The 20,850-nt window shown below is 35.8% G+C and overlaps 1 protein-coding gene across 1 annotated transcript in view; it reads left to right on the top strand.

The window, feature by feature from the left end:
• The window catches only part of KLHL5 (kelch like family member 5), a gene marked incomplete at its 5' end in the record, with an annotated part of 55,362 nt that overhangs the window by 16,276 nt on the left and 18,236 nt on the right, over nt 1–20,850 (top strand). Inside the window, 2 exons of the mRNA XM_082653903.1 lie at nt 9,447–9,659; nt 18,658–18,844. Coding sequence (XP_082510029.1) covers nt 9,447–9,659; nt 18,658–18,844 — 400 coding nt within the window. The remainder of the gene's footprint in view (nt 1–9,446; nt 9,660–18,657; nt 18,845–20,850) is intronic.

Genomic DNA, 20,850 nt, shown 5'->3' with positions numbered 1-20,850 from the left:
GGGAGACTTTTTATTAAGGATAAATCTGACTATATGTTAGAAGTGTCTTTAGCTACATAGAAAAATGTTCTTATTAATTGTAGCAAATTATGTGCTCAAAGTAAAACACAGGGGGTTCTGATTCAGAAGCCTGGAGGATAATGGATATAGATTGATCTAGGACAGCAAGAAAATAAGGGCATGTTGAGGGCATACTGTTGGGACCAGCCTCCACCATCTTAATAGTAGAAGGATTTGGGGAACAGAGGTGTGTGGATTTTTAAGGAACGACCATCTTGCTACACGTGGGTCTTCACACCTGGGCAGTGATTGAAATTTTTGCTTTAAATGCTTCATTTAGGGCAATACGGCTTCTGAGAGAAGAAAGAATGTGAACATTCACATACACGTATATCATTATCCATGTTACTGATTTAGTCAACATTTAGGAGATATTTTTTTGTCTACCCTCTCTTCCATCCCCCTTCCTTCCATTGAATTGGTTTGTAGGTGAAGGGATTGAACAGTACTTTAGGAATCTTCTACTAGAGAAATAGAGATTTGGAAAAAATTATAAGAATAGATATTTGTAACTATGAGGAAGATTAATTCTGCTTACTTCATGGGCTTAATGTGAGGATTAAATGAGTTAATAGAAGTTTAGCACTTAAAACAGTGATTGATACATAGTATACCCAGTCAATAAATGATGTCGTCATCATCATTATTTAGATTTACTCTGTTCAACAGAGTGATCTAAGTGAGTGAGCAAAAGCACTCAGGCAAAAGCAGAACCTTTATTCTCCCCGTGGTGTAATCGCTTCTTAGAAATGTTTCTTATTTATGATGTCAAAGTGTTTCAAGTGAAAAAATAGAGATTGTGTAGACAGGGCAGTACTGTACAGACCTAGCATCATATTAGCTTAACATCTTTTAAGTCCTTTGAAATATTCCCCACCGCCAAGCCTTTTTTTTTTTTTTTAAGGAGACTGGTACCCTCTTTAAATTTTTGTTTGTTTGTTTGTTGTTTTTTGAATTTTATACAGCAGGTTCTTATTACTTATCTATTTTATACATATTAGTGTATATATGTCAATCGCAATCTCCTAATTCATCCTACCACCACCCGCTTTCCCTCCCTGGTGTCCATATTTTTCTTCTCTACATCTCTGTCTCTATTTCTGCCTTACAAACCAGTTCATCTGTACCATTTTTCTAGATTCCACATATATATGTTACTATATGATATTTGTTTTTCTCTTTCTGACTTCACTCTGTATGACAGTCTCCAGGTCCATCCACGTCTCCACAAATGACCCAATTTCGTTCCTTTTTATGGCTGAGTAATATTCCATTGTATATATGTACTATTTCTTCTTTATCCATTTGTCTGTCGATGGGCATTTAGGTTGCTTCCATGACCTGGCTATTGTAAATAGTGCTGCAATGAACGTTAGGGTGCATATGTCTTTTTTTTTTTGGCGGTATGTGGGCCTCTCACTGTTGTGGCCTCTCCCGTTGTGGAGCACAGGCTCCGGACGCACAGGCTCAGCGGCCACAGCTCTCGGGCCTAGCCGCTCCATGGCATGTGGGGTCTTCCCAGACCGGGGTGCAAACCCGTGTCCCCTGCATCGGCAGGCAGACTCTCAACCACTGCGCCACCAGGGAAGCCCACATGTGTCTTTTTGAATTATGGTTTTCTCAGGATGTATGCCTGGTAGTGGGATAGCTTGGTCATATGGTAATTCTTTTTTTAGTTTTTTAAGGAACCTCCATACTGTTCTCCATAGTGTCTGTATCAATTTACATTCCCACCAAAATTTCAAGTGCAAGAGGGTTCCCTTTTCTCTACACCCTCTCCAGCATTTGTTGTTTGTAGATTTTCTGATGACTCCCATTCTAACCTGTGTGAGGTGATACCTCATTGTAGTTTTGATTTGCATTTCTCTAATAATTAGTGATGTTGAGCATCTTTTCATGTGCCTCTCAGCCATCTGTATGTCTTCTTTGGAGGAATGTCTGTTTAGGTCTTCTGCCCATTTTTGGATTGGGTTGTTTGTTTTTTTAATATTGAGATGCATGAGCTGTTTATATATTTTGGAGATTAATCCATTGTCCGTTGATTCGTTTGCAAATATTTTCTCCCATTCTGAGGGTTGTCTTTTCGTCTTGTTTATAGTTTCCTTTGCTGTGCAAAAGCTTTTAAGTTTCATTAGGTCCATTTGTTTATTTTTGTTTTTATTTCCATTTCTCTAGGAGGTGGGTCAAAAAAGATCTTGCTGTGAATTATGTCAAAGAGTGTTCTTCCTATGTTTTTCTCTAAGAATTTTATAGTTTCCAGTCTTACATTTAGGTCTTTAATCCATTTTGAGTTTATTTTTGTGTATGGTGTTAGGGAGTGTTCTAATTTCATTCTTATTTCCCAGCACCACTTATTGAAGAGACTGTCTTTTCTCCATTGTATATCCTTGCCTTCTTTGTCACAGATTAGTTGACCATAGGTGCATGGGTTTATCTCTGGGCTTTCTATCCTGTTCCATTGATCTATATTTCTGTTTTTGTGCCAGTACCATATTGTCTTGATTACTATAGCTTTGTAGTATAGTCTGAAGTCAGGGAGTCTGATTCCTCCAGCTCTTTTTTTCCCTCAAGATTGCTTTGGCTATTTGGGGTCTTTTGTGTCTCCATACAGATTTAAAAATTTTTTTGTTCTAGTTCTGTAAAAAATTCCATTGGTAATTTGATAGGGATTGCATTGAATCTGTAGATTGCTTTGGGTAGTAGAGTCATTTTCACAATATTGATTCTTCCAATCCAAGAACATGGTATATCTCTCCATCTGTTTGTGTCATCTTTGATTTCTTTCATCAGTGTCTTGTAATTTTCTGAGTGCAGGTTTTTACTTCCTTAGATAGGTTAATTCCTAGGTATTTTATTCTTTTTTTGCAATAGTGAATGAGATTGTTTCCTTAATTTCTCTTTCTGATCTTTCATTGTTAGTGTATAGGAATGCAAGAGATTTCTGTGCGTTAGTTTCATATCCTGCAACTTTACCAAATTCATTGATTAGCTCTAGTAGTTTTCTGGTGGCATCTTTAGGATCATCTATGTATAGTATCATGTCATGTGCAGTGACAGTTTTACTTCGTTTCCAATTGGGATTCCTTTTATTTCTTTTTCTTCTCTGATTGCCGTGGCTAAAACTACCAAAAGTATGTTGAATAACAGTGGTGAGAGTGGGCAACCTTTTCCTGTTCCTGATCTTAGAAGAAATGTTTCAGTTTTTCACCACTGAGAATGATGTTGACTGTGGGTTTGTCATATATGGCCTTTATTATGTTGAGGAAGGTTCCCTTTGTGCCCACTTTCTGAAGAGTTTTTATCATAAATCGGTGTTGAATTTTGTCAGAAGCTTTTTCTGCATCTATTGAGATGATCATATGGTTTTTCTCCTTCAACTTGTTAATATGGTGTATCACACTGGTTGATTTGCATATATTGAAGAATGCTTGCATCCCTGGGATAAATCCCACTTGATCGTGGTGTATGATCCTTTTAATGTTTTGTTGGATACTGTTTGCTAGTATTTTGTTGAGGATTTTTCATCTATATTCATCAGTGATATTTGTAATTTTCTTTTTTTGTAGTATCTTTTCCTGGTTTGGTATCAGGGTGATGGTGGCCTCATAGAATGAGTTTGGGAGTGTTCCTTCCTCTGCAAATTTTTGGAAGAGTTTGAGAAGGATAGGTGTTAGCTCTTCTCTGAATGTTTGATAGAATTCACCTGTGAAGCCATCTGGTCCTGGACTTTTGTTTGTTGGAAGATTTTTAATCACAGTTTCAATTTCATTACTTGTGATTGGCCTGTTCACATTTTCTATTTCTTCCTGGTTCAGTCTTGGAAGTTTGTACCTTTCTAAGAATTTGTCCATTTCTTCCAGGTTTTCCATTTTATTGGCATAGAGTTGCATGTAGTAATCTCTTAGGATGCTTTGTATTTCTGTGGTGTCCATTGTAACCTCTCCTTTTTCACTTCTAATTTTGTTGATTTGAGTCCCCTCTCTCTTTTTCTTGATGAGTCTGGCTAAAGGTTTATCAATTTTGTTTATCTTAAAGAACGAGCTTTTAGTTTTATTGATCTTTGCTGTTGTTTTCTTTGTTTCTATTTCATTTATTTCTGCTCTGATCTTTATGATTTCTTTACTTCTACTAACTTTGGGTTTGTTTGTTCTTCTTTCTCTAGTTCCTTTAGGTGTAAGGTTAGATTGTTTATTTGAGATTCCTGTTTTTTTGAGGTAGGATTGTGTTGCTGTAAACTTCCGTCTTAGAACTGCTTTTGCTGCATCCCATAGGTTTGGGGTTGTCATGTTTTCTTTGTCATTTGTCTCTAGGTATTTTTTGATTTTGTCTTTCATTTCTTCAATGATCTCTTGGTTATTTAGTAACGTATTGTTTAGCTTCCATGTGTTTGTGCTTTTTACGTTTTTTTCCTGGTGATTTGTTTTTAATCTTCTAGCGTTCTGGTTGGAAAAGATGCTTGATATGATTTCCGTTTTTTTAAATTTACCGAGGCTTGTTTTGTGACCCAAGATGTGATCTGTCCTGGAGAATGTTTCGTGTGCACTTGAGAAGAAAGTATAATCTGCTGTTTTTGGATGGAATGTCCTACAAGTACCTTATCTATCTGGTCTGTTGTGTCATTTAAAGCTTTTGTTTCCTTATTAGTTTTCTGTCTGGATGATCTGTCCATTGGTGTAAGTGAGGTGTTAAAGTCCCCCAGTATTATTGTGTTACTGTCTGTTTCCTCTTTTATAGCTGTTAGCAGTTGTGTTATGTATTGAGGTGCTCCTATGTTGGGTGCATATATATTTATAATTGTTATATCTTCTTCTTGAATTGATCCCTTGATCATTATGTAGTGTCCTTCCTTGTCTCTTGTAACATTCTTTATTTTAAAGTCTATTTTATCAGATATGAGTATTGCTACTCCAGCTTTCTTTTGATTTCCATTTGCATAGAATATCTTTTTCCATCCCCTCACTTTCAGTCTGTATGTGTCTGAAGTGGGTCTCTTGTAGACAGCGTATATATGGGTCTCTTTTTATATCCAATCAGCAAGCCTGTGTCTTTTGGTTGGAGCATTTAATCCATTCACATTTAAGGTAGTTATCTATATGTATGTTCCTATGACCATTTTCTTAATTGTTTCGGGTTTGTTTTTGTAGGTCCTTTTCTTCTCTTGTGTTTCCCACTTAGAGAAGTTCCTTTAGCATTTGTTATAGAGCTGGTTTGGTGGTGCTGAATTCTCTTAGCTTTTTTTCTTTTTTTTTTTTGTGGTACATGGGCCTCTCACTGTTGTGGTCTCTCCTGTTGAGGAGCACAGGCTCCGGACATGCATGCTCCATGGCCATGGCTCACGGGCCCAGCTGCTCCATGGCATGTGGGATCTTCCCGGACCAGGGCATGAACCCATGTCCCCTGCATCAGCAGGCAGACTCTTCAACCACTGCACCACCAGGGAAGCCCTCTCTTAGCTTTTGCTTGTCTGTAAAGGTTTTGATTTCTCTGTCGAATGAGATACTTGCTGCGTAGAGTAATCTTGGTTGTAGGTTCTTCCCTTTCATCACTTAAAGTATATCATGCCACTCCCTTCTGGCTTATAGAGTTTCTGCTGAGAAATCAGCTGTTACCCTTATGGGAGTTCCCTTGTATGTTATTTGTTGTTTTTCCCTTGCTGCTTTCAATAATTGTTCTTTGTCTTTAATTTCCGTCAATTTGGTTACTATGTGTCTCAGCATGTTTCTTCTTGGGTTTATCCTGCCTGGGACTCGCTGCACTTCCTGGACTTGGGTGGCTATTTCCTTTCCCATGTTAGGGAAGTTTTCGACTATCATCTCTTCAAATATTTTCTTGGGTCCTTTCTCTCTCTCTTCTCCTTCTGGAACCCCTATAATGCAAATGTTGGTGTATTTAATGTTGTCCCAGAGGTCTCTTAGGCTGTCTTCATTTCTTTTCATTCTTTTCTCTTTATTCTGTTCTGCAGCAGTGAATTCCACCATTCTGTGTTCCAGGTCACTTATCCGTTCTTCTGCCTCAGTTATTCTGCTATTGATTCCTTCTAGTGTATTTTTCATGTCAGTTATTGTATTGTTCATCTCTGTTTGTTTGTTCTTTAATTCTTCTAGGTGTTTGTTCTTTAATTCTTCTAGGTCTTTGTTAAACATTTCTTGCATCTTTTCAATCTTTGCCTCCATTCTTCTTCCGAGGTCCTGGATCATCTTCACTATCATTATTCTGAATTCTTTTTCTGGAAGGTTGCCTATCTTCACTTCTTTTAGTTGTTTTTCTGGGGTTTTTTCTTGTTCCTTCATCTGGTACATAGTCCTCTGCCTTTTCATTTTGTCTGTTTTTCTGTGAATGTTGTTTTCATTCCACAGGCTGCAAGATTGTAGTTCTTCTTGCTTCTGCTCTCTGCCCTCTGGTGGTTGAAGTTATCTTCCCCCCCAGTCTTTATTCTTCTCTGTAGATTTCTTAGTTTAACTTTTACAGCTCAGGTTCAAATATTTTTTCGAATAAGATAAATATAAATAAAATAAAGGTGGATTTTTTTCCTTTGTAATCATTACATAATTTACGTAATATCTCTTACCTACCTAAGAAGGAGTTTTATTCACATGCAAACATTTGTATGCATTTAGGTCATTGCTGTTCTTTACAGTAGAGGCACAGTTGCTCCTTTAAGGCTTAGATATAAATTAAATTTAAATTAGCTCGATGTTTATAAAGCTATTTTCATAGCCAGTTAGTTGTGGTAGTTTTTTTCTCCCCAAGGCCATTATTTGACATTATTCAGTTTCAACAGAGACGTGAAATTGAATTCTAATAACAATAAGTAATTTAGAGGCAGGTTGTGTGATTTGAGTTGTTGCTGTGGGAACGGAATCAAAATGTATAGCAAAATTCAGTCTTCAATTTAAATAAATCCCTCAGTAATTTCATGTGCTTGAAAACTATTCCAAAGGAGGAAAGAGCATAATGCTAGCAAGTGTTTGGTAGCATGATAGCTGTTTGTATCGTAAAATGGATTTAAAATATGAAGTAAGCACAATGCCACAGAGTGAAATCAACTGTCACAATTAGCAAATAGTGCACATACTTGGGATGTTCACTCATCCTGCACGAATACAAATAGAAAAGGATGAAAAGTTCCTTCTTGTAATCCTGAAATCTGGAAACTTTTGTTCTTGTTCTGACTGCCACTGAACGTGACCTGGAAGACATCATGTAACCTCTACAAAAAAAATCTTAAGACTGGTTATGTCATTACAAATATTGAGTGTTATTGTGGATTGATAAAATAAATACAAACATTTGATTTTACAATTTTAAGTTTTGTTTCTTGTTCTAGAAAACCTGTAAAAAACATTGAATTTTGCTAAAATACTTGCTTCAAAACCAAATTAATACTTTTGAAAAGCACTTTGTGTTTAACCTTGAGTTCAGTAGTATTTCTATAAGGTATTGAAAAACCCCATTTTCACTTAATAGAAATTATACCAGAGTGGAATGGGCATTGTTCTGAAATAGATATATCAACAAATAAACTATTAATTAAATGAATATTTATATAATCTTTTTCTCATTGATAAAATGCAATTAATTCCATTTGAAAGTATGGCAGTAGTTACTTCAGTGTTGTATAACTGTTGACTGTGCTATACACTACACTTTTGAACAATTAGAAATGTATATTATTTTGATTTCTTCAGAATCTCATCTAACATTATATAATAAATATCTTTCCATTTATCTATGTGGTCTTTGTCCCTAAAATTGTTAATGCCTGAATAATAGTCAATTGAGTTACAACCCCCTAGAGCTGGACATTTAGGCTATTTCCCATTTTTTTACTATTATAAATAATAATACAAAGAAGCACCATTAGAGAAGCATCAGCTTTTTCTTCCCCTTCTTGTGAATTATTTACTAAGGATTAAACTACTTGTGGTATAACTACGAGTTGAGAGCTTCAGCATTTTTATAGCTCTTGCTGTGTGTTACCAAATCATTTTATAATGTCGGTATACAATTGAGTAGTACAATTTGCTTGAAGCCATTCCAGCCCTTAGGTTTTATTAAAATATATTTCTGAAAAATGATAATCAGTCATATTAAAACAGATTCATTTGGGCATCTTTAACAAATCGTGATGAATTGAGGCAATTGAATGTAGTTAATTATTCATGTATGGTTTTCCTCTTAAGAATTTCTTGGAAAGGAGTGAAATGTCAACCCAAGATATATCTTAGATCAGTACCTAACTTGGGTTACTGGATGCTATGTGGAAAATACAATTTTCATCTTAATATAGAAGATAATTGTTGATAGTCCTTATCTCTAGCTCTAATTTAAATATCTTGAGCTATTTTTAAATAGCTCTGATTTAAACAGCCTTAGCTTTTTTTATTAAAACTGTATGCTGAGACAGCCATAGTACGTTAAGAAGCATAAGAAAAACATTAAGGGACAATACTTGTAGCATTTGCGTTTGTATTATAACTGTGTAAGCAGCCCATGCATTAAGACTTGTAACCTTTTACAACAGAAGACTATTTCTCTTCTCTTTAGATTGTTTAGCATAATAGCCTAGTAAAAGTTATCTAAGGGCATTTTTATCTTCCATTTCAAATTATAAAGAGGCTGATTCTAGAATGTAGCCAGAACTGAGTCATCTTCAGTCTAAGGCTCTGGAGTCCCAGTGTACTGTAGGTCAACATTTTTGTTTTGGCTGTTTTTCCTATGAGACCAAAAGAACTTTGTACATAAATCATGTAAGAAGAGATTAAAGTTTTCAAATCAGACCTAAAATCCTTGGTGGTCTTATAAATAATATTAAAATACTTTTAAAGGCCAGTTTGGCTCATGGATAGCTCTAAGGACACATTCTCTTCCCAGGCAGTCTGAGAAGACTTCCGTGGTTCAGAATGGTCTTGGGAAATTTAGCCACCCTAGAGGCCATTTCTGGGTAAGAGAAATAACTTCATTCTCACCCAGGTATTTTGCTCCCCTCTTGGCCAAAATCTTCTGCACCACAAATCTAAACTCACTTTTGATGTTAATCATACAAAGTGTCTATGTCATTTTTTCTATCTTCCTTTGAAAGACTTGCCAAAACTATTCCCTAACTTGAGCAAAGCAATGCCTAAAAGTCCCAAATTTATTTTTTAATTGTAATAAATGATACAAAGCTTTAATTCTACTTACATAGAAATAAGAATTTTAACAACATAATTAACAGTTTAAATGTTATTTTCTGCTGTGTTTTTTCCCTTGCAGGCAATAATACATTGTAAGGAAGGGCTGAAGTATAAACTGTGTTTTGGCATCTAATTAAAAAATGTTTAGTTTCTTTTAAACTGTGATGGACAGAAGAAACAATATCAATTATATGCTCTTTTTCCCTCTAGGAACATTTCATGGAAGTAATTCGAAACCAGGAATTTGTGTTATTACCAGCCAGTGAAATTGCAAAGCTCTTGGCCAGTGATGACATGAACATTCCTAGTGAGGAGACGATATTGAATGCACTTCTTACTTGGGTCCGTCATGATTTGGAAGAGAGACGGAAAGATCTCAGTAAACTTTTGGCTTATATTAGGCTACCTCTCCTTGCGCCACAGGTAAACTATTTTTGATTATTTAAAATCAAGGTCATAATTTCAACAACAGTAATTGCTGCAACTTTGAGTAGTCAGCCTTCCACATCTGTGGGCTCCGCATCTTAATTTCAGTGAAGTGTAGATTGAAAATATTTTTTAAAAAATTCCAGAAAATTCCAAAATGCAAAACTTGAAGCTATCCTGTACCAGCAACTATTACATAACATTTACGTTGCATTTACAACTATTTACATAGCATTTGCATTGTATTTGGTATTGTAGGTAATCCAGAGATGATTTAAAGTATACAGGAGACTGTGTAGATGTTATCTGCAAATACTACATATTTGAGGTGAAATGTTGTATCCACACAAATCCTGGAACCAACCCTGTGTCCCCAGAATACTGAGGGACTACTGTATTCACTTTATGCTAATTACACTAATATGAGCTTATCTATTAATTACATTAATATGAGCTTATTTATTCTATTCAATATGGTTATTTTATATATATTCCTATGAAATGTTAAGGTGAAAAGTAGCAAAAATAAAATTCTGTTTGTTTTCAACCCAGAAGGTCTGACTATCTAAATTGCATCCATTAAGTAACATTGTTGCTTTGAGGTTAGTAATTTTATTTGACTCAGCTGCAGACCTATCCTAGCAACTGCAGACCTATCCTAGCAACTGAAGAATTAATAAAGCTGCTAATGAAAGAAACACTGGACTCTAGGAACCAGAAAATTTAGATTAATTCATTTGCCACACATTTATTAAGTATCCACTAAATGCTGGATTCTGATGGTATATAAATTAATAACATGTTAATAGTTCTGGCTCTGACATCCTAAAACTCGGTGACTTGGCAAATTCACTTACCTCGGTTTCTTCATCTGTCAAGTGGAGATAACATCGTTTCTATCTCACAGGATTTTTATGAGGATCAGAAAAGTGCTCTGTGAAATAAAATGTGTTATAAATAATATTAGTATAATTATTACCATTATTTTAGAATTGAGATATCTAGTTGGTATATTCAAAGCAATCAGTAACATATTTACATGCATAGTTTCCCCTTTTTACAGTTTCAGCTGGAATATACAAAAATTTCCTCTGCATATTTTGCTACTTATTTTGAGGCCTTAAATAGAGTCCTTGAAAGTAAAGAAAGAATGAGTTGTTACTGCTTGAGATCAGATTTTTTGTTGTTGTTGTTTAAAGTGCCATGAGTTTAATTTTATTTGTATTTATCTTGAGCATTATATATTATTTCCATCTGTTGTGAGCAAAAGTTACTGTTTGTTCTCTACCTTATAGAAACAAAAATCAGTGCTGATGCTTTATAAGAAAGACCTCTCTTCACAGATAGAATATTGTTTGAATTCATAGGAGTGAAACTACACGAACTGGTGACAATTCAGGAACAATAACATCATAAAACATTTCTCTTAAAATCAGATTTAAAGATGAGAGGACTATTTTTGCTGATATACAACAGAATTTTTTTCTTATCCTTTTCTAAATGAAAGAAAATAAAATCTGAAAAATCCTAGTGGACTTTGAAAAGAATCTGTGCAATTAAGTAAACTGACAATTTACTTCAGTCCTGTAGCTTCAAATATTTATGATACTATATTTGCATGACTCTAAGAGATCTTTAAAATTTCTTTTATCCAGGATACTGCTGATAATCATAGCCATAAGATCTTAGAGTTGAAAGGCACTTTGGAGAACATTTAGTCTAACACCTGTTGTACAAATGAAGTAACAGACCAAAAAAGTAAAACCATATGCACAAAATCGCAAAGTGATTGCATGAATCCCTTCTGCGTTGTAGTTTTCTTTGGCTTTGTTACTTGGCTAACATCATATATTAGAGTTATGAGACAGAGGTAGGACTTGAACCCAAATAAAGTTCTATGCCTTTTCCACTGAACTATTCTGCCTTTTGAATGTACTTTGTGTAAATTTGCGAGGTGGGGGGAGGGACATCAGGTGGAGGAAGAAATAGATTAAAAAATAAATCGGGGCTTCTCTGGTGGCGCAGTGGTTGAGAGTCCGCCTGCTGTTGCAGGGGACACGGGTTCGTGCCCCGGTCTGGGAAGATCCCACATGCCGTGGAGCGGCTGGGCCCGTGAGCCATGGCCGCTGAGCCTGCATGTCCAGAGCCTGTGCTCCACAATGGGAGAGGCCACAACAGTGAGAGGCCCGCGTACCACAAACACAAAAAAATAAAAAATAAATAAAAAATAAATCAGTAATTACAATATAATGAGATGAAGGCTGTGATCTATACATAAACACGGTATTATGAAAATAATTGGAGTGGCCCACCCAGACCGATGGTGGGGAAGCTAGGAGAACCTCTGAAGTGTCAGTCAGTTTGCAGGCTGAGTTCGCCACCCAAAAGAATGGACATAATAGCCCAAGGAAGAAGGGGTTCTAGTTATAGAGCCATGAGCAAATTCGTGTTCTGGAATCTGAAGATAGCTTGCATGGCTAGAGTACAGAAATAAAAGGGCAATGTTGAGAGATGAGTCTGGAGAGGTAAACAGACCGGATCGTGAAGGAACTCAGTCATGCTAAGGTGTTTGGATTTTATCCTAAAAGCAGTGAGGAAGCACTAAAGGGTTTTAAGTAGGAAATGGCATAATTATCCTTTTAGTTTAGAAAGATCCTATAACTGCATTGCAGAGAATGGATTGGAGGAGTCAAAGTAGAAATACACTAGGAAGGCTATTGGATTCAGACCAGTGAATTAATCACTTTCTGGAAGTGGAGGTAGAGAAATTAATTACCAGAATCAAGAGCTATTTAGAAGGTAGAATTGATGCAACTTAATGACCAACTGAATGGTGTGGGGTAAAAAAGAAAAAAAAAGAAGGGTCCAGAATAATTCTGATTTGTGCAACTAGGTTGATGAAGGTGCTGTTGATTAAGACAGAATACAGGATGAAGAGCTGATTTTGAAGGTGGGGAAGAAAGTAGAAGAACCATGTTCCCAGAGCTTCTCGACACCTTGAATCCTCTTAGAGTCTAAGAAGTTTTGAAAACTACTTATTTATGTTGTTGAAGCCAAGGGGAAGAGAGTGACACTGATCAAAGAGAACATGAGGGTACTAGGGGTGGAACCCTAAGAATTACTAATATTTAGTGGTAGTCCCAAAGCTGCCTAAATACCTGTAGTACCATTAAAAAGAGATTGCAAGTTCTAGAAGGAGGAAATTTTTTTGGCAGGGGAGCTGCATTGGGTCTCCTTTGCCACGTGGGCTTTCTTTAGTTGCGGCGAGAGGGGGCTACTTTTCGTTGCAGTGCATGGACTTCTCATTGCGGTGGCTTCTGTTGTTGCAGAGCACGGGCTCTAGGCCCGCAGGCTTCAGTAGTGTGGCTCGTGGGCTGTAGAGTGCAGGCTCAGTAGTTGTGGTGCACGGGCTTAGTTGCTCCGTGGCATGTGGGATTTTCCCAGACCAGGGATCGAACCCGTGTCCCCTGCATTGACAGGCGGATTCTTAATCACTGCACCACCAGGGAAGGAGGAAATTTTAACATCATCAGATACTACAGAGAAGACAGATAAGGATGGAAAAACCACTGGATTAGCCCAATGGTTCTCAAAGTGTGATCCCCAACTATAGGATCAGCACCACATGGGTAATTGTTTAAAATGAAAATTATTAGGCCCCCAGTCTACACCTACTGAATCTGAAACTCTGGGGGTTGTTATTAAAACACAAGCCAGCTGTATTTTATAAGCCCTCAGGTGCATCTGATGCCCACTCAAGTTTGAGAACCACTGTCTTAGCTTGATGAGTAGCTGTGATGGAAGCCACATTGCTCTGTATAATTTAAACAAGTTAATAACACCTCTTGGAGCACTGTTTTTCTTTTCTGCAGTGGTAATACTCTGTTGCACCATCATGGCATTTAGAGATACTAGCAGGTTTTTTTTTTCTCCCTTGCTAAAAGTAAAGGGCAAGTTTGCAGACTTAGAGTTGTCAAGTGATGAAGTATTGAAGTAGACTCTGAAATCATCAAGAAAATGTTGGATTGTATTCTGAATGTTTTATTTTAAAAGATAGGAAAAGGATGAAGTTGCTAAGATCTTAAAAGTTCTCATCACACACCAAAAAATTGTAACTCTGTGGGGGTGGATGTTAACTAGACTTATTGTGGTGATCATTTTCATATATATATATATATATATATACACACATATCTCAAATCATTATGTTGTACACCTGAAACTAATATGTTCTCTGTCAATTATATTTCAATAAAAAACAAAAGTGAAAAATGAAAACAAGAAGTCTAGTGCCTATCAAATAAATGACTAATTTTTTTTAATTGACATTAGATCCAGTTACCTAATGAGTTTACTTTTGTGAAATAATTCCTTTTTCAATGAGGTTTTACCCTACTCCATTGATAAGAAACATTCTATTTACCCTAACTAGAAAGAGTTCAACTGACATATAGTAATTTTATTGTAGTGTCTCCTTAAAATGATATAGGAAATCATATATATCATTGTAATCCTCATCCAAATGATCATTTTAGCGTGGCTTTTTTTTTTTAAACTCTGAATAATCCAGAAGACAAGTGTGTGTGTAGTTTTATTTTACCTTCGAAAGCATTTCAGACTTTTCTGTTTGATCCCATTTTAAATAATGTTCATAGAAATACAGTTGGCCCTCGAACAGCATGGGGATTAATCTGTGTATAACGTATAACCTCCATATCTGAGGTTCCTCTATATCTGTGGATTCAACCAGTGGACTGTGTAATACCGTGGTATTTACTACTGAAAAATATCTGTGTATAAGTGGACCTGTGTGTTTTGTATCCATGTTGTTCAAGGGTCAACTGCATTAGGACATTATTTTAAAGATTTTGGCACCTAAATTCTTAATGTTCCCAATGGTTACCCTGTATTACAAGTGTCTTGGTCTCCACTATTCTGTTCTCAATTCTCATTATTGTTTTTTACTAAAATTCAGAAATATAAAACGAGTCAGTATTTATATTTAGTATTTTATTTTACAAGTTTTGTAAAAACTTTTTTTTGCAAGTTTGTAAAAAAAAAACTTCTTTTAAAGGCTGTAGAGTTCATAAATCATTCACATTCTGTTTTTCACTCTTAGTAGTAGTTGAAGGGACAGTTTTAGTGAAATAGTCATATAGTGAACAAGTATGTGAGTGAAGATAAAAATTTACAAATGGAAAATGTTTCTTCTATTTTCTAAATGTTTCCATTTTAATAATTTGCCATTCTTTTATGGCAGAGAAGGTACATAGTATTCACCTAAAATGAAGAGTATATGAGAGTCTGTATTTTGTAGTGCTTTATCAGTACCTTCTGAATGATTTTCCAAATGATATCTGGTACCTTCTATTTGATTAATCTGATACTTAGATTAATGGATGCATATTTCCTTCCATTATTTCATCTCTCTACTTAAATATAATTAATTCCATTTGTTCAAAAATTATAGATAATGTCAGCATGCTAAGAAATATATTTTGCTTCATATTGCAGTAACTATTGAGTCTCACAAGACTTTACTTTCTATAATTTTTTCACATTTATTTTTTTTCAAAGGACTAAAGCAATTATATATAACCGAAGTAATATAAACACTAAGATTAATCTAAATGAACCAACTCAATGCATATTCATTAATGGCTTCTCTAGCAAGTATAACTATATTTTGTGTGCACAGAATAATATAGAATAATTAATACCAGAATTTATACTCTGGCTTAGGTCCTGAGACTTAGGTCTTAATTTGGCTTTTTTGCCTTTAGCATGCTGTTCTCAGTTTCCAAATGCCACAAACTATTTTACAGTGACTTTTGTTAGAGACTCTTCCTTCTCTTCCATTATCAAAATATGAACATACTCTCAACATTATTAGCCATTAAGGCAATGCAAAGTAAAACTGCATTTCCCACCCACTCAAGTGGCTAAAAAGAGAAGACAGTAATAATTGTTGGTGAGAATGTGGAGAAACAGGAACGCTCATAGATTGCTGGTGTGAATATAAATAGTGCAGCCACCTTGGAAAACAGTTTGACACTTTCTTAAAAAGTTAGCATAAGTTTATGACATGACCCAGCAATTCTACTCCTAGGTATATACCCAAGAGAAATGAAAACATATATCCACATAAAGACTTGCACACAAATGTTCTTAGCAGCTTTATTCCTAATAGCCCAAAACTGGAAACAATATAAGTGTCCATCAACTGGTGAATGGGTAGACAAAATGTGATGTATCCATACAATGAATTATTATTCAACAGTAAAAAGAAATGAAGTAGTGATACATGCTACACATTGATTAACCTCAAAAACGTGCTAAATGAAAAAAGCAAGATACAAGAGACCGCATATTGTATGATTCTCTTTATACGAAACATCTAAGGGCAAATCTACAGAGACAGATTAGTGCTTGGAAGAGGAGACAGGAACAGAGATTAACAGTAAACAGACATGCGGGATCTAATCAGGGTAATGAAAATGTTCCAAAACTGTTTTATGATAATGGTTGCGCAACTTGGTAAATTTACTGAAAATCATTGAATTGTATACTTGAAATGGTGAATTATAAAATATATAAAGTATACCTTATATTATCAAATACAATCCTACAGTGTATCAAAAGGATAATACACTATGACTAGGAAGGTCTTTTTCTAGGAATACAAGAATGGTTGAGTATTAGGAAATCTGTCAAGGTAATTATATCAGTAACTTCAAGGAGAAAAAGCCTAATAATCATATTAATAGATGTATAAAAGATACTGGAAAAAATTAGCAACCATTCTTAATTTTAAAACTCTAACATAAAATAGGGAGAGAAGAAAACAACCTATCTATAATAAAGATGGATTACTAAATGCTATAGTAACTATTATCTTAAATAGTGAAACACTAAAAACATATCAATTTAAACCAGAAAAATGGATACTCTATATCACCGTAATTATTTAACATTGCTTTGAAGGTTTTAGCAACTACAATAATAAAATAAAAATGAAATAATTGGCATACATATTAGAATAAGATGTAACTATCCCTGTTTGGTGATTATTATGATTATATGCCTAATAGCTAGAGTTTGACAAGGGAATGTGGTAAAGTTGTAGGTTATGATACAAGTATACAATGACAAAAGATATGTAAAGTGGAAATTCAAAAATCTATTTCCAATAGCAATAAAAATAATTTTTAAAATATATTTAATATATTATTTAATACATTTAATATAAAATGAACATATTTAATTTAAAAAGGCATAATAGTACCTATATAAAGAAAGCTATAAACAGTGGAAAGGCATCTTGAACAAAAAGACTTAGCATCATAAAAATGTAAATTCTCCCAAAATTAATAAATTGAATGCAGTTCATATTAGAATGCCAACAGGATCAAGATGGCAAAGGGGAATTAGATAAATCTGTCTTAAGTTTATATGGAAAGTAAAGACTCAAAAATAGTCAAGGGCTTCCCTGGTGGCGCAGTGGTTGAGAGTCTGCCTGCCGATGCAGGGGACACGGGTTCGTGCCCCGGTCCGGGAAGATCCCACATGCCGCAGAGCGGCTGGGCCCGTGAGCCGTGGCCGCTGAACCTGCGCGTCCGGAACCCGTGCTCCGCAACGGGAGAGGTCACAACAGTGAGAGGCCTGCGTACCGCAAAAAAAAAAAAAAAAAAAATAGCCAAGAAAACTGGGAAAATGAATAGTGAGGGTAGATTTATATCATATAAGCAGGAAATGCCATATAGATGCTGTAATAAAATATAGTATTAGAAAAGGAATAGACAAATAGATTAGAGGATTAAAGAGCAGATCTCATATATCCTGAGACTATTTATGACCAAGGTTCAATTCAGTTGGAAATGGAGGGAATTATTTAGTAAGTGGTGCCAGTACAGAACTAGCTATTCATTTGGAAGAAAAAATATTTCTCAACTCATCTCCTGTTTAAAAATTAATTTCATATGGCTCAATATCCTAAATGAAAGAAATAAGGCAATAAAGGGGCAGGGAGGGGGATGGAGAACCAAGTACAAAAAAAAAAAGTAATTTTTTAAAAGGCAGGGTATGACCATATTTATGCATTTACATAAAATTACATAGGTAAAAAAGTAGGATTCAGTGAAGTACAAGGAATTTTAATTCATTTAGAATAAATCACCATTTGGAGTTCTTTGCTGCTCAAAAAAATTGGCAAGTTTTGTTTTTGCTGTTGGTTGCTGGTTGAACATTCTTTAGAGAGGTCAGATAAATGCAGTCTAATTAGTCAACTCCTACTTATTATTCTTCAGTTAAAACTATTTCTAACTTAAAGAGTAAAATGATTTATTTTAGACAATCTGGAAAATATAGAAACATACAAAGAAAGATTATTTAAAACACCACTTTCCCCACTACCCAGAGATAAGCACTATTAAGATTTTAAAGCATACCACTTCTCCTCAGTTTCTGTTTTTCAATGAAATGTAAATTTTGTAAATGTTGAATATTTTTGTTAAAAATAGATGTCCAGACTTGGATTTTTTTTAACTTTTCACTTTATCTTATTTTTTAATTTTTAAAATTTATTTATTTTAATTTTTTTGGCCGTATTGGGTCTTAGTTGCGGCACACAGGATCTTCATTGAGGCATGCAGGATCTTTCCTTGTGGTGCGCAGGCTTCTCTCTAGTTGTGTCGCGTGGGCTCCAAGGTACGTGGGCTCTGTAGTTTGCGGCATGCAGGCTCTCTAGTTGAGGCTCACGCAAGCTCAGTAGTTGTGGCACGTGGGCTTAGTTGCCCCACGGCATATGGGATCTTAGTTCCCTGACCAGAAATTGAACCTACGTTCCCTACATTGGAAGGCAGATTCTTTACCACTGGACCACCAGGAAAGTCCCTTGGATTTTTTTTTTAATGAGATCATTTCCATTTGTGAACTAGTTTATTCTTTCAGCCTTACTATTTTCTTGGTCATTCAATACACATACTATTTCTTCTAGTTCCTAGCAGACATGGAAAATAATGCACTTTTTCGAGATGATATACAATGTCAGAAACTAATTATGGAAGCAATGAAGTATCACCTACTACCAGAGAGACGGCCCATGTTACAGAGTCCTCGGACAAAACCTAGGAAGTCAACTGTTGGTACATTATTTGCAGTTGGAGGAATGGATTCAACAAAAGGTATTAAATAATCCTTTATTGGAAGGAATGGAAAAATAAATATTTTTAAAATTTTTATTGAAGTATAGTTGATTTACAATGTTATGTTAGTTTCAGGTATACAGCAGAGTGATTCATCTATACATATACATATATCCACTCCTTTTATAGATTCTTTTCCCATATAGAGAAAAGAGTAATACTCGTTACAGAGTATTGAGTAGAGTTCCCTGTGCTATACAGTAGGTCCTTACTAGTTATCTATTTTATATATAATAGTGTGTATGTATCAATCCCAATCTCCCAATTTATCCCCTTTTCACCCTGTTAACCATAAGATTGTTTTCTACATCTGTAACTCTGTTTCTGTTTTGTAAGTTCATTTGTACCATTTTTGAAGATTCCACATATAAGTGATGTCATACAATATTTGTCTTTCTCTGTCTGACTTACTTTACTCAGTATGACAATCTCTAGGTCCATCCATGTTGCTGCAGATGGCATTATTTCGTTCTTTTTTATGGCTGAGTAGTATTCCGTTGTATATATGTACCACATCATCTTTTTTTTTTTTTTTTTTTTTTTTGCGGTACATGCGCCTCTCACTGTTGTGGCCTATCCCGTTGCGGAGCACAGGCTCTGGAAGCATAGGCTCAGCGGCCACGGCTCACGGGCCCAGCCGCTCCGCAGCATGTGGGATCTTCCCAGACCGGGGCACGAACCCGTGTCCCCCACATCAGCAGGTGGGCTCTCAACCACTGTGCCACCAGGGAAGCCTGCGGTGGCTTCTCTTGTTGCGGAGCACGGGCTCTAGGCACACAGGCTTCAGTAGTTGCAGCACGCAGGCTCAGTAGTTGTGTCTCATGGGCTCTAGAGTGCAGGCTCTGTAGTTGTGGCACACGGGCTTAGTTGCTCCACGGCATGTGGAATCTTCCCAGACCAGGGCTCGAACCCGTGTCCCCTGCATTGGCAGGCGGATTCTTAACGACTGCGCCACCACGGAAGTCCTCAAAAATGTTTTTGAACAGCTACTGTATACAGTGGAGTCTATTATATGCCACTGAGAATGCAAAGATGGAAAAAGACTTGGTATTTATTGCAAATAACTTAAAATTTTTGTAAAGTAAATAAAAAATAATAAAACTCAAATATATAAGAAAAAAATATTTTATATATATGCATATATTTACACACACACATATATATAAACCTTCAAAGGTTTCTTGCCATATATGTATATGGCAAAACTATAAATTTTAGGAGATATCAATAGCATCTGTGCTCTGGTGACCTAATTGTAGCAAATACTTTAGAATAAATGTTTGTCTTGATTGTAATTTTGTAAGAATAGCACTGATAGCATGTTGTATTAGAAGCTTAGAAGACAGAAGTAAAGTAGATACTAATTGAACTCTTCATACCTGGGGGTTGGGTGTTTGTTTGTTTTAGAGGAGTGGGTCTTTTTTTTTCTTAATTCCACTATTCTTACCTCATAAAGAGAACAGAAGAGTTCCTCGGCTCTTCTAATTCTTGAAAAAAATGTAGACACTGTCCAGCAGTTATTCCCTAAACTTTCCACTCTCACAGCTCCCAAAGCACTTGATGTACACTTATGCTCTTGTCTTTTTCCTGGTTGCAGTGGAGTGTGTATCCTCTCCCTCCTCCTATCAAAGCCCCTCCCCTGTGCCCTGATACTGCCCTTTCCTGCCTCTTCAGGAACCTCCCACCATTAATGAGGATCCCTTCATCTCCTGTATTTTCATCTTCCTTCCCCACAACTCGATCCTTCCCATTGACTCAAGTTTTTCTACTTTTAAAAGCAAAACAAAACGAAACCTCCCTCCACTGAGTAATTCTTATCTCTCTCTTCCTTTTTGTAGCCAGACTTCTTAGAGGAATCGTCTATGCTCACTGTCTCCATTTCCTCACCTCTCAATCATGTCTCAACTGCTCAAACAAGGGACCCTGCCTAAAGTCATCAGTGACCTCCATGCAGCTAAATCCAGTCATACTTTTTAGTCTTCATC

This window comes from Grampus griseus (genome assembly GCF_964374135.1).
Source record: "Grampus griseus genome assembly, chromosome: 4".
Taxonomy (NCBI): Eukaryota; Metazoa; Chordata; class Mammalia; order Artiodactyla; family Delphinidae; genus Grampus; species Grampus griseus.
This window is presented reverse-complemented; position numbering and strand designations above follow the sequence as displayed.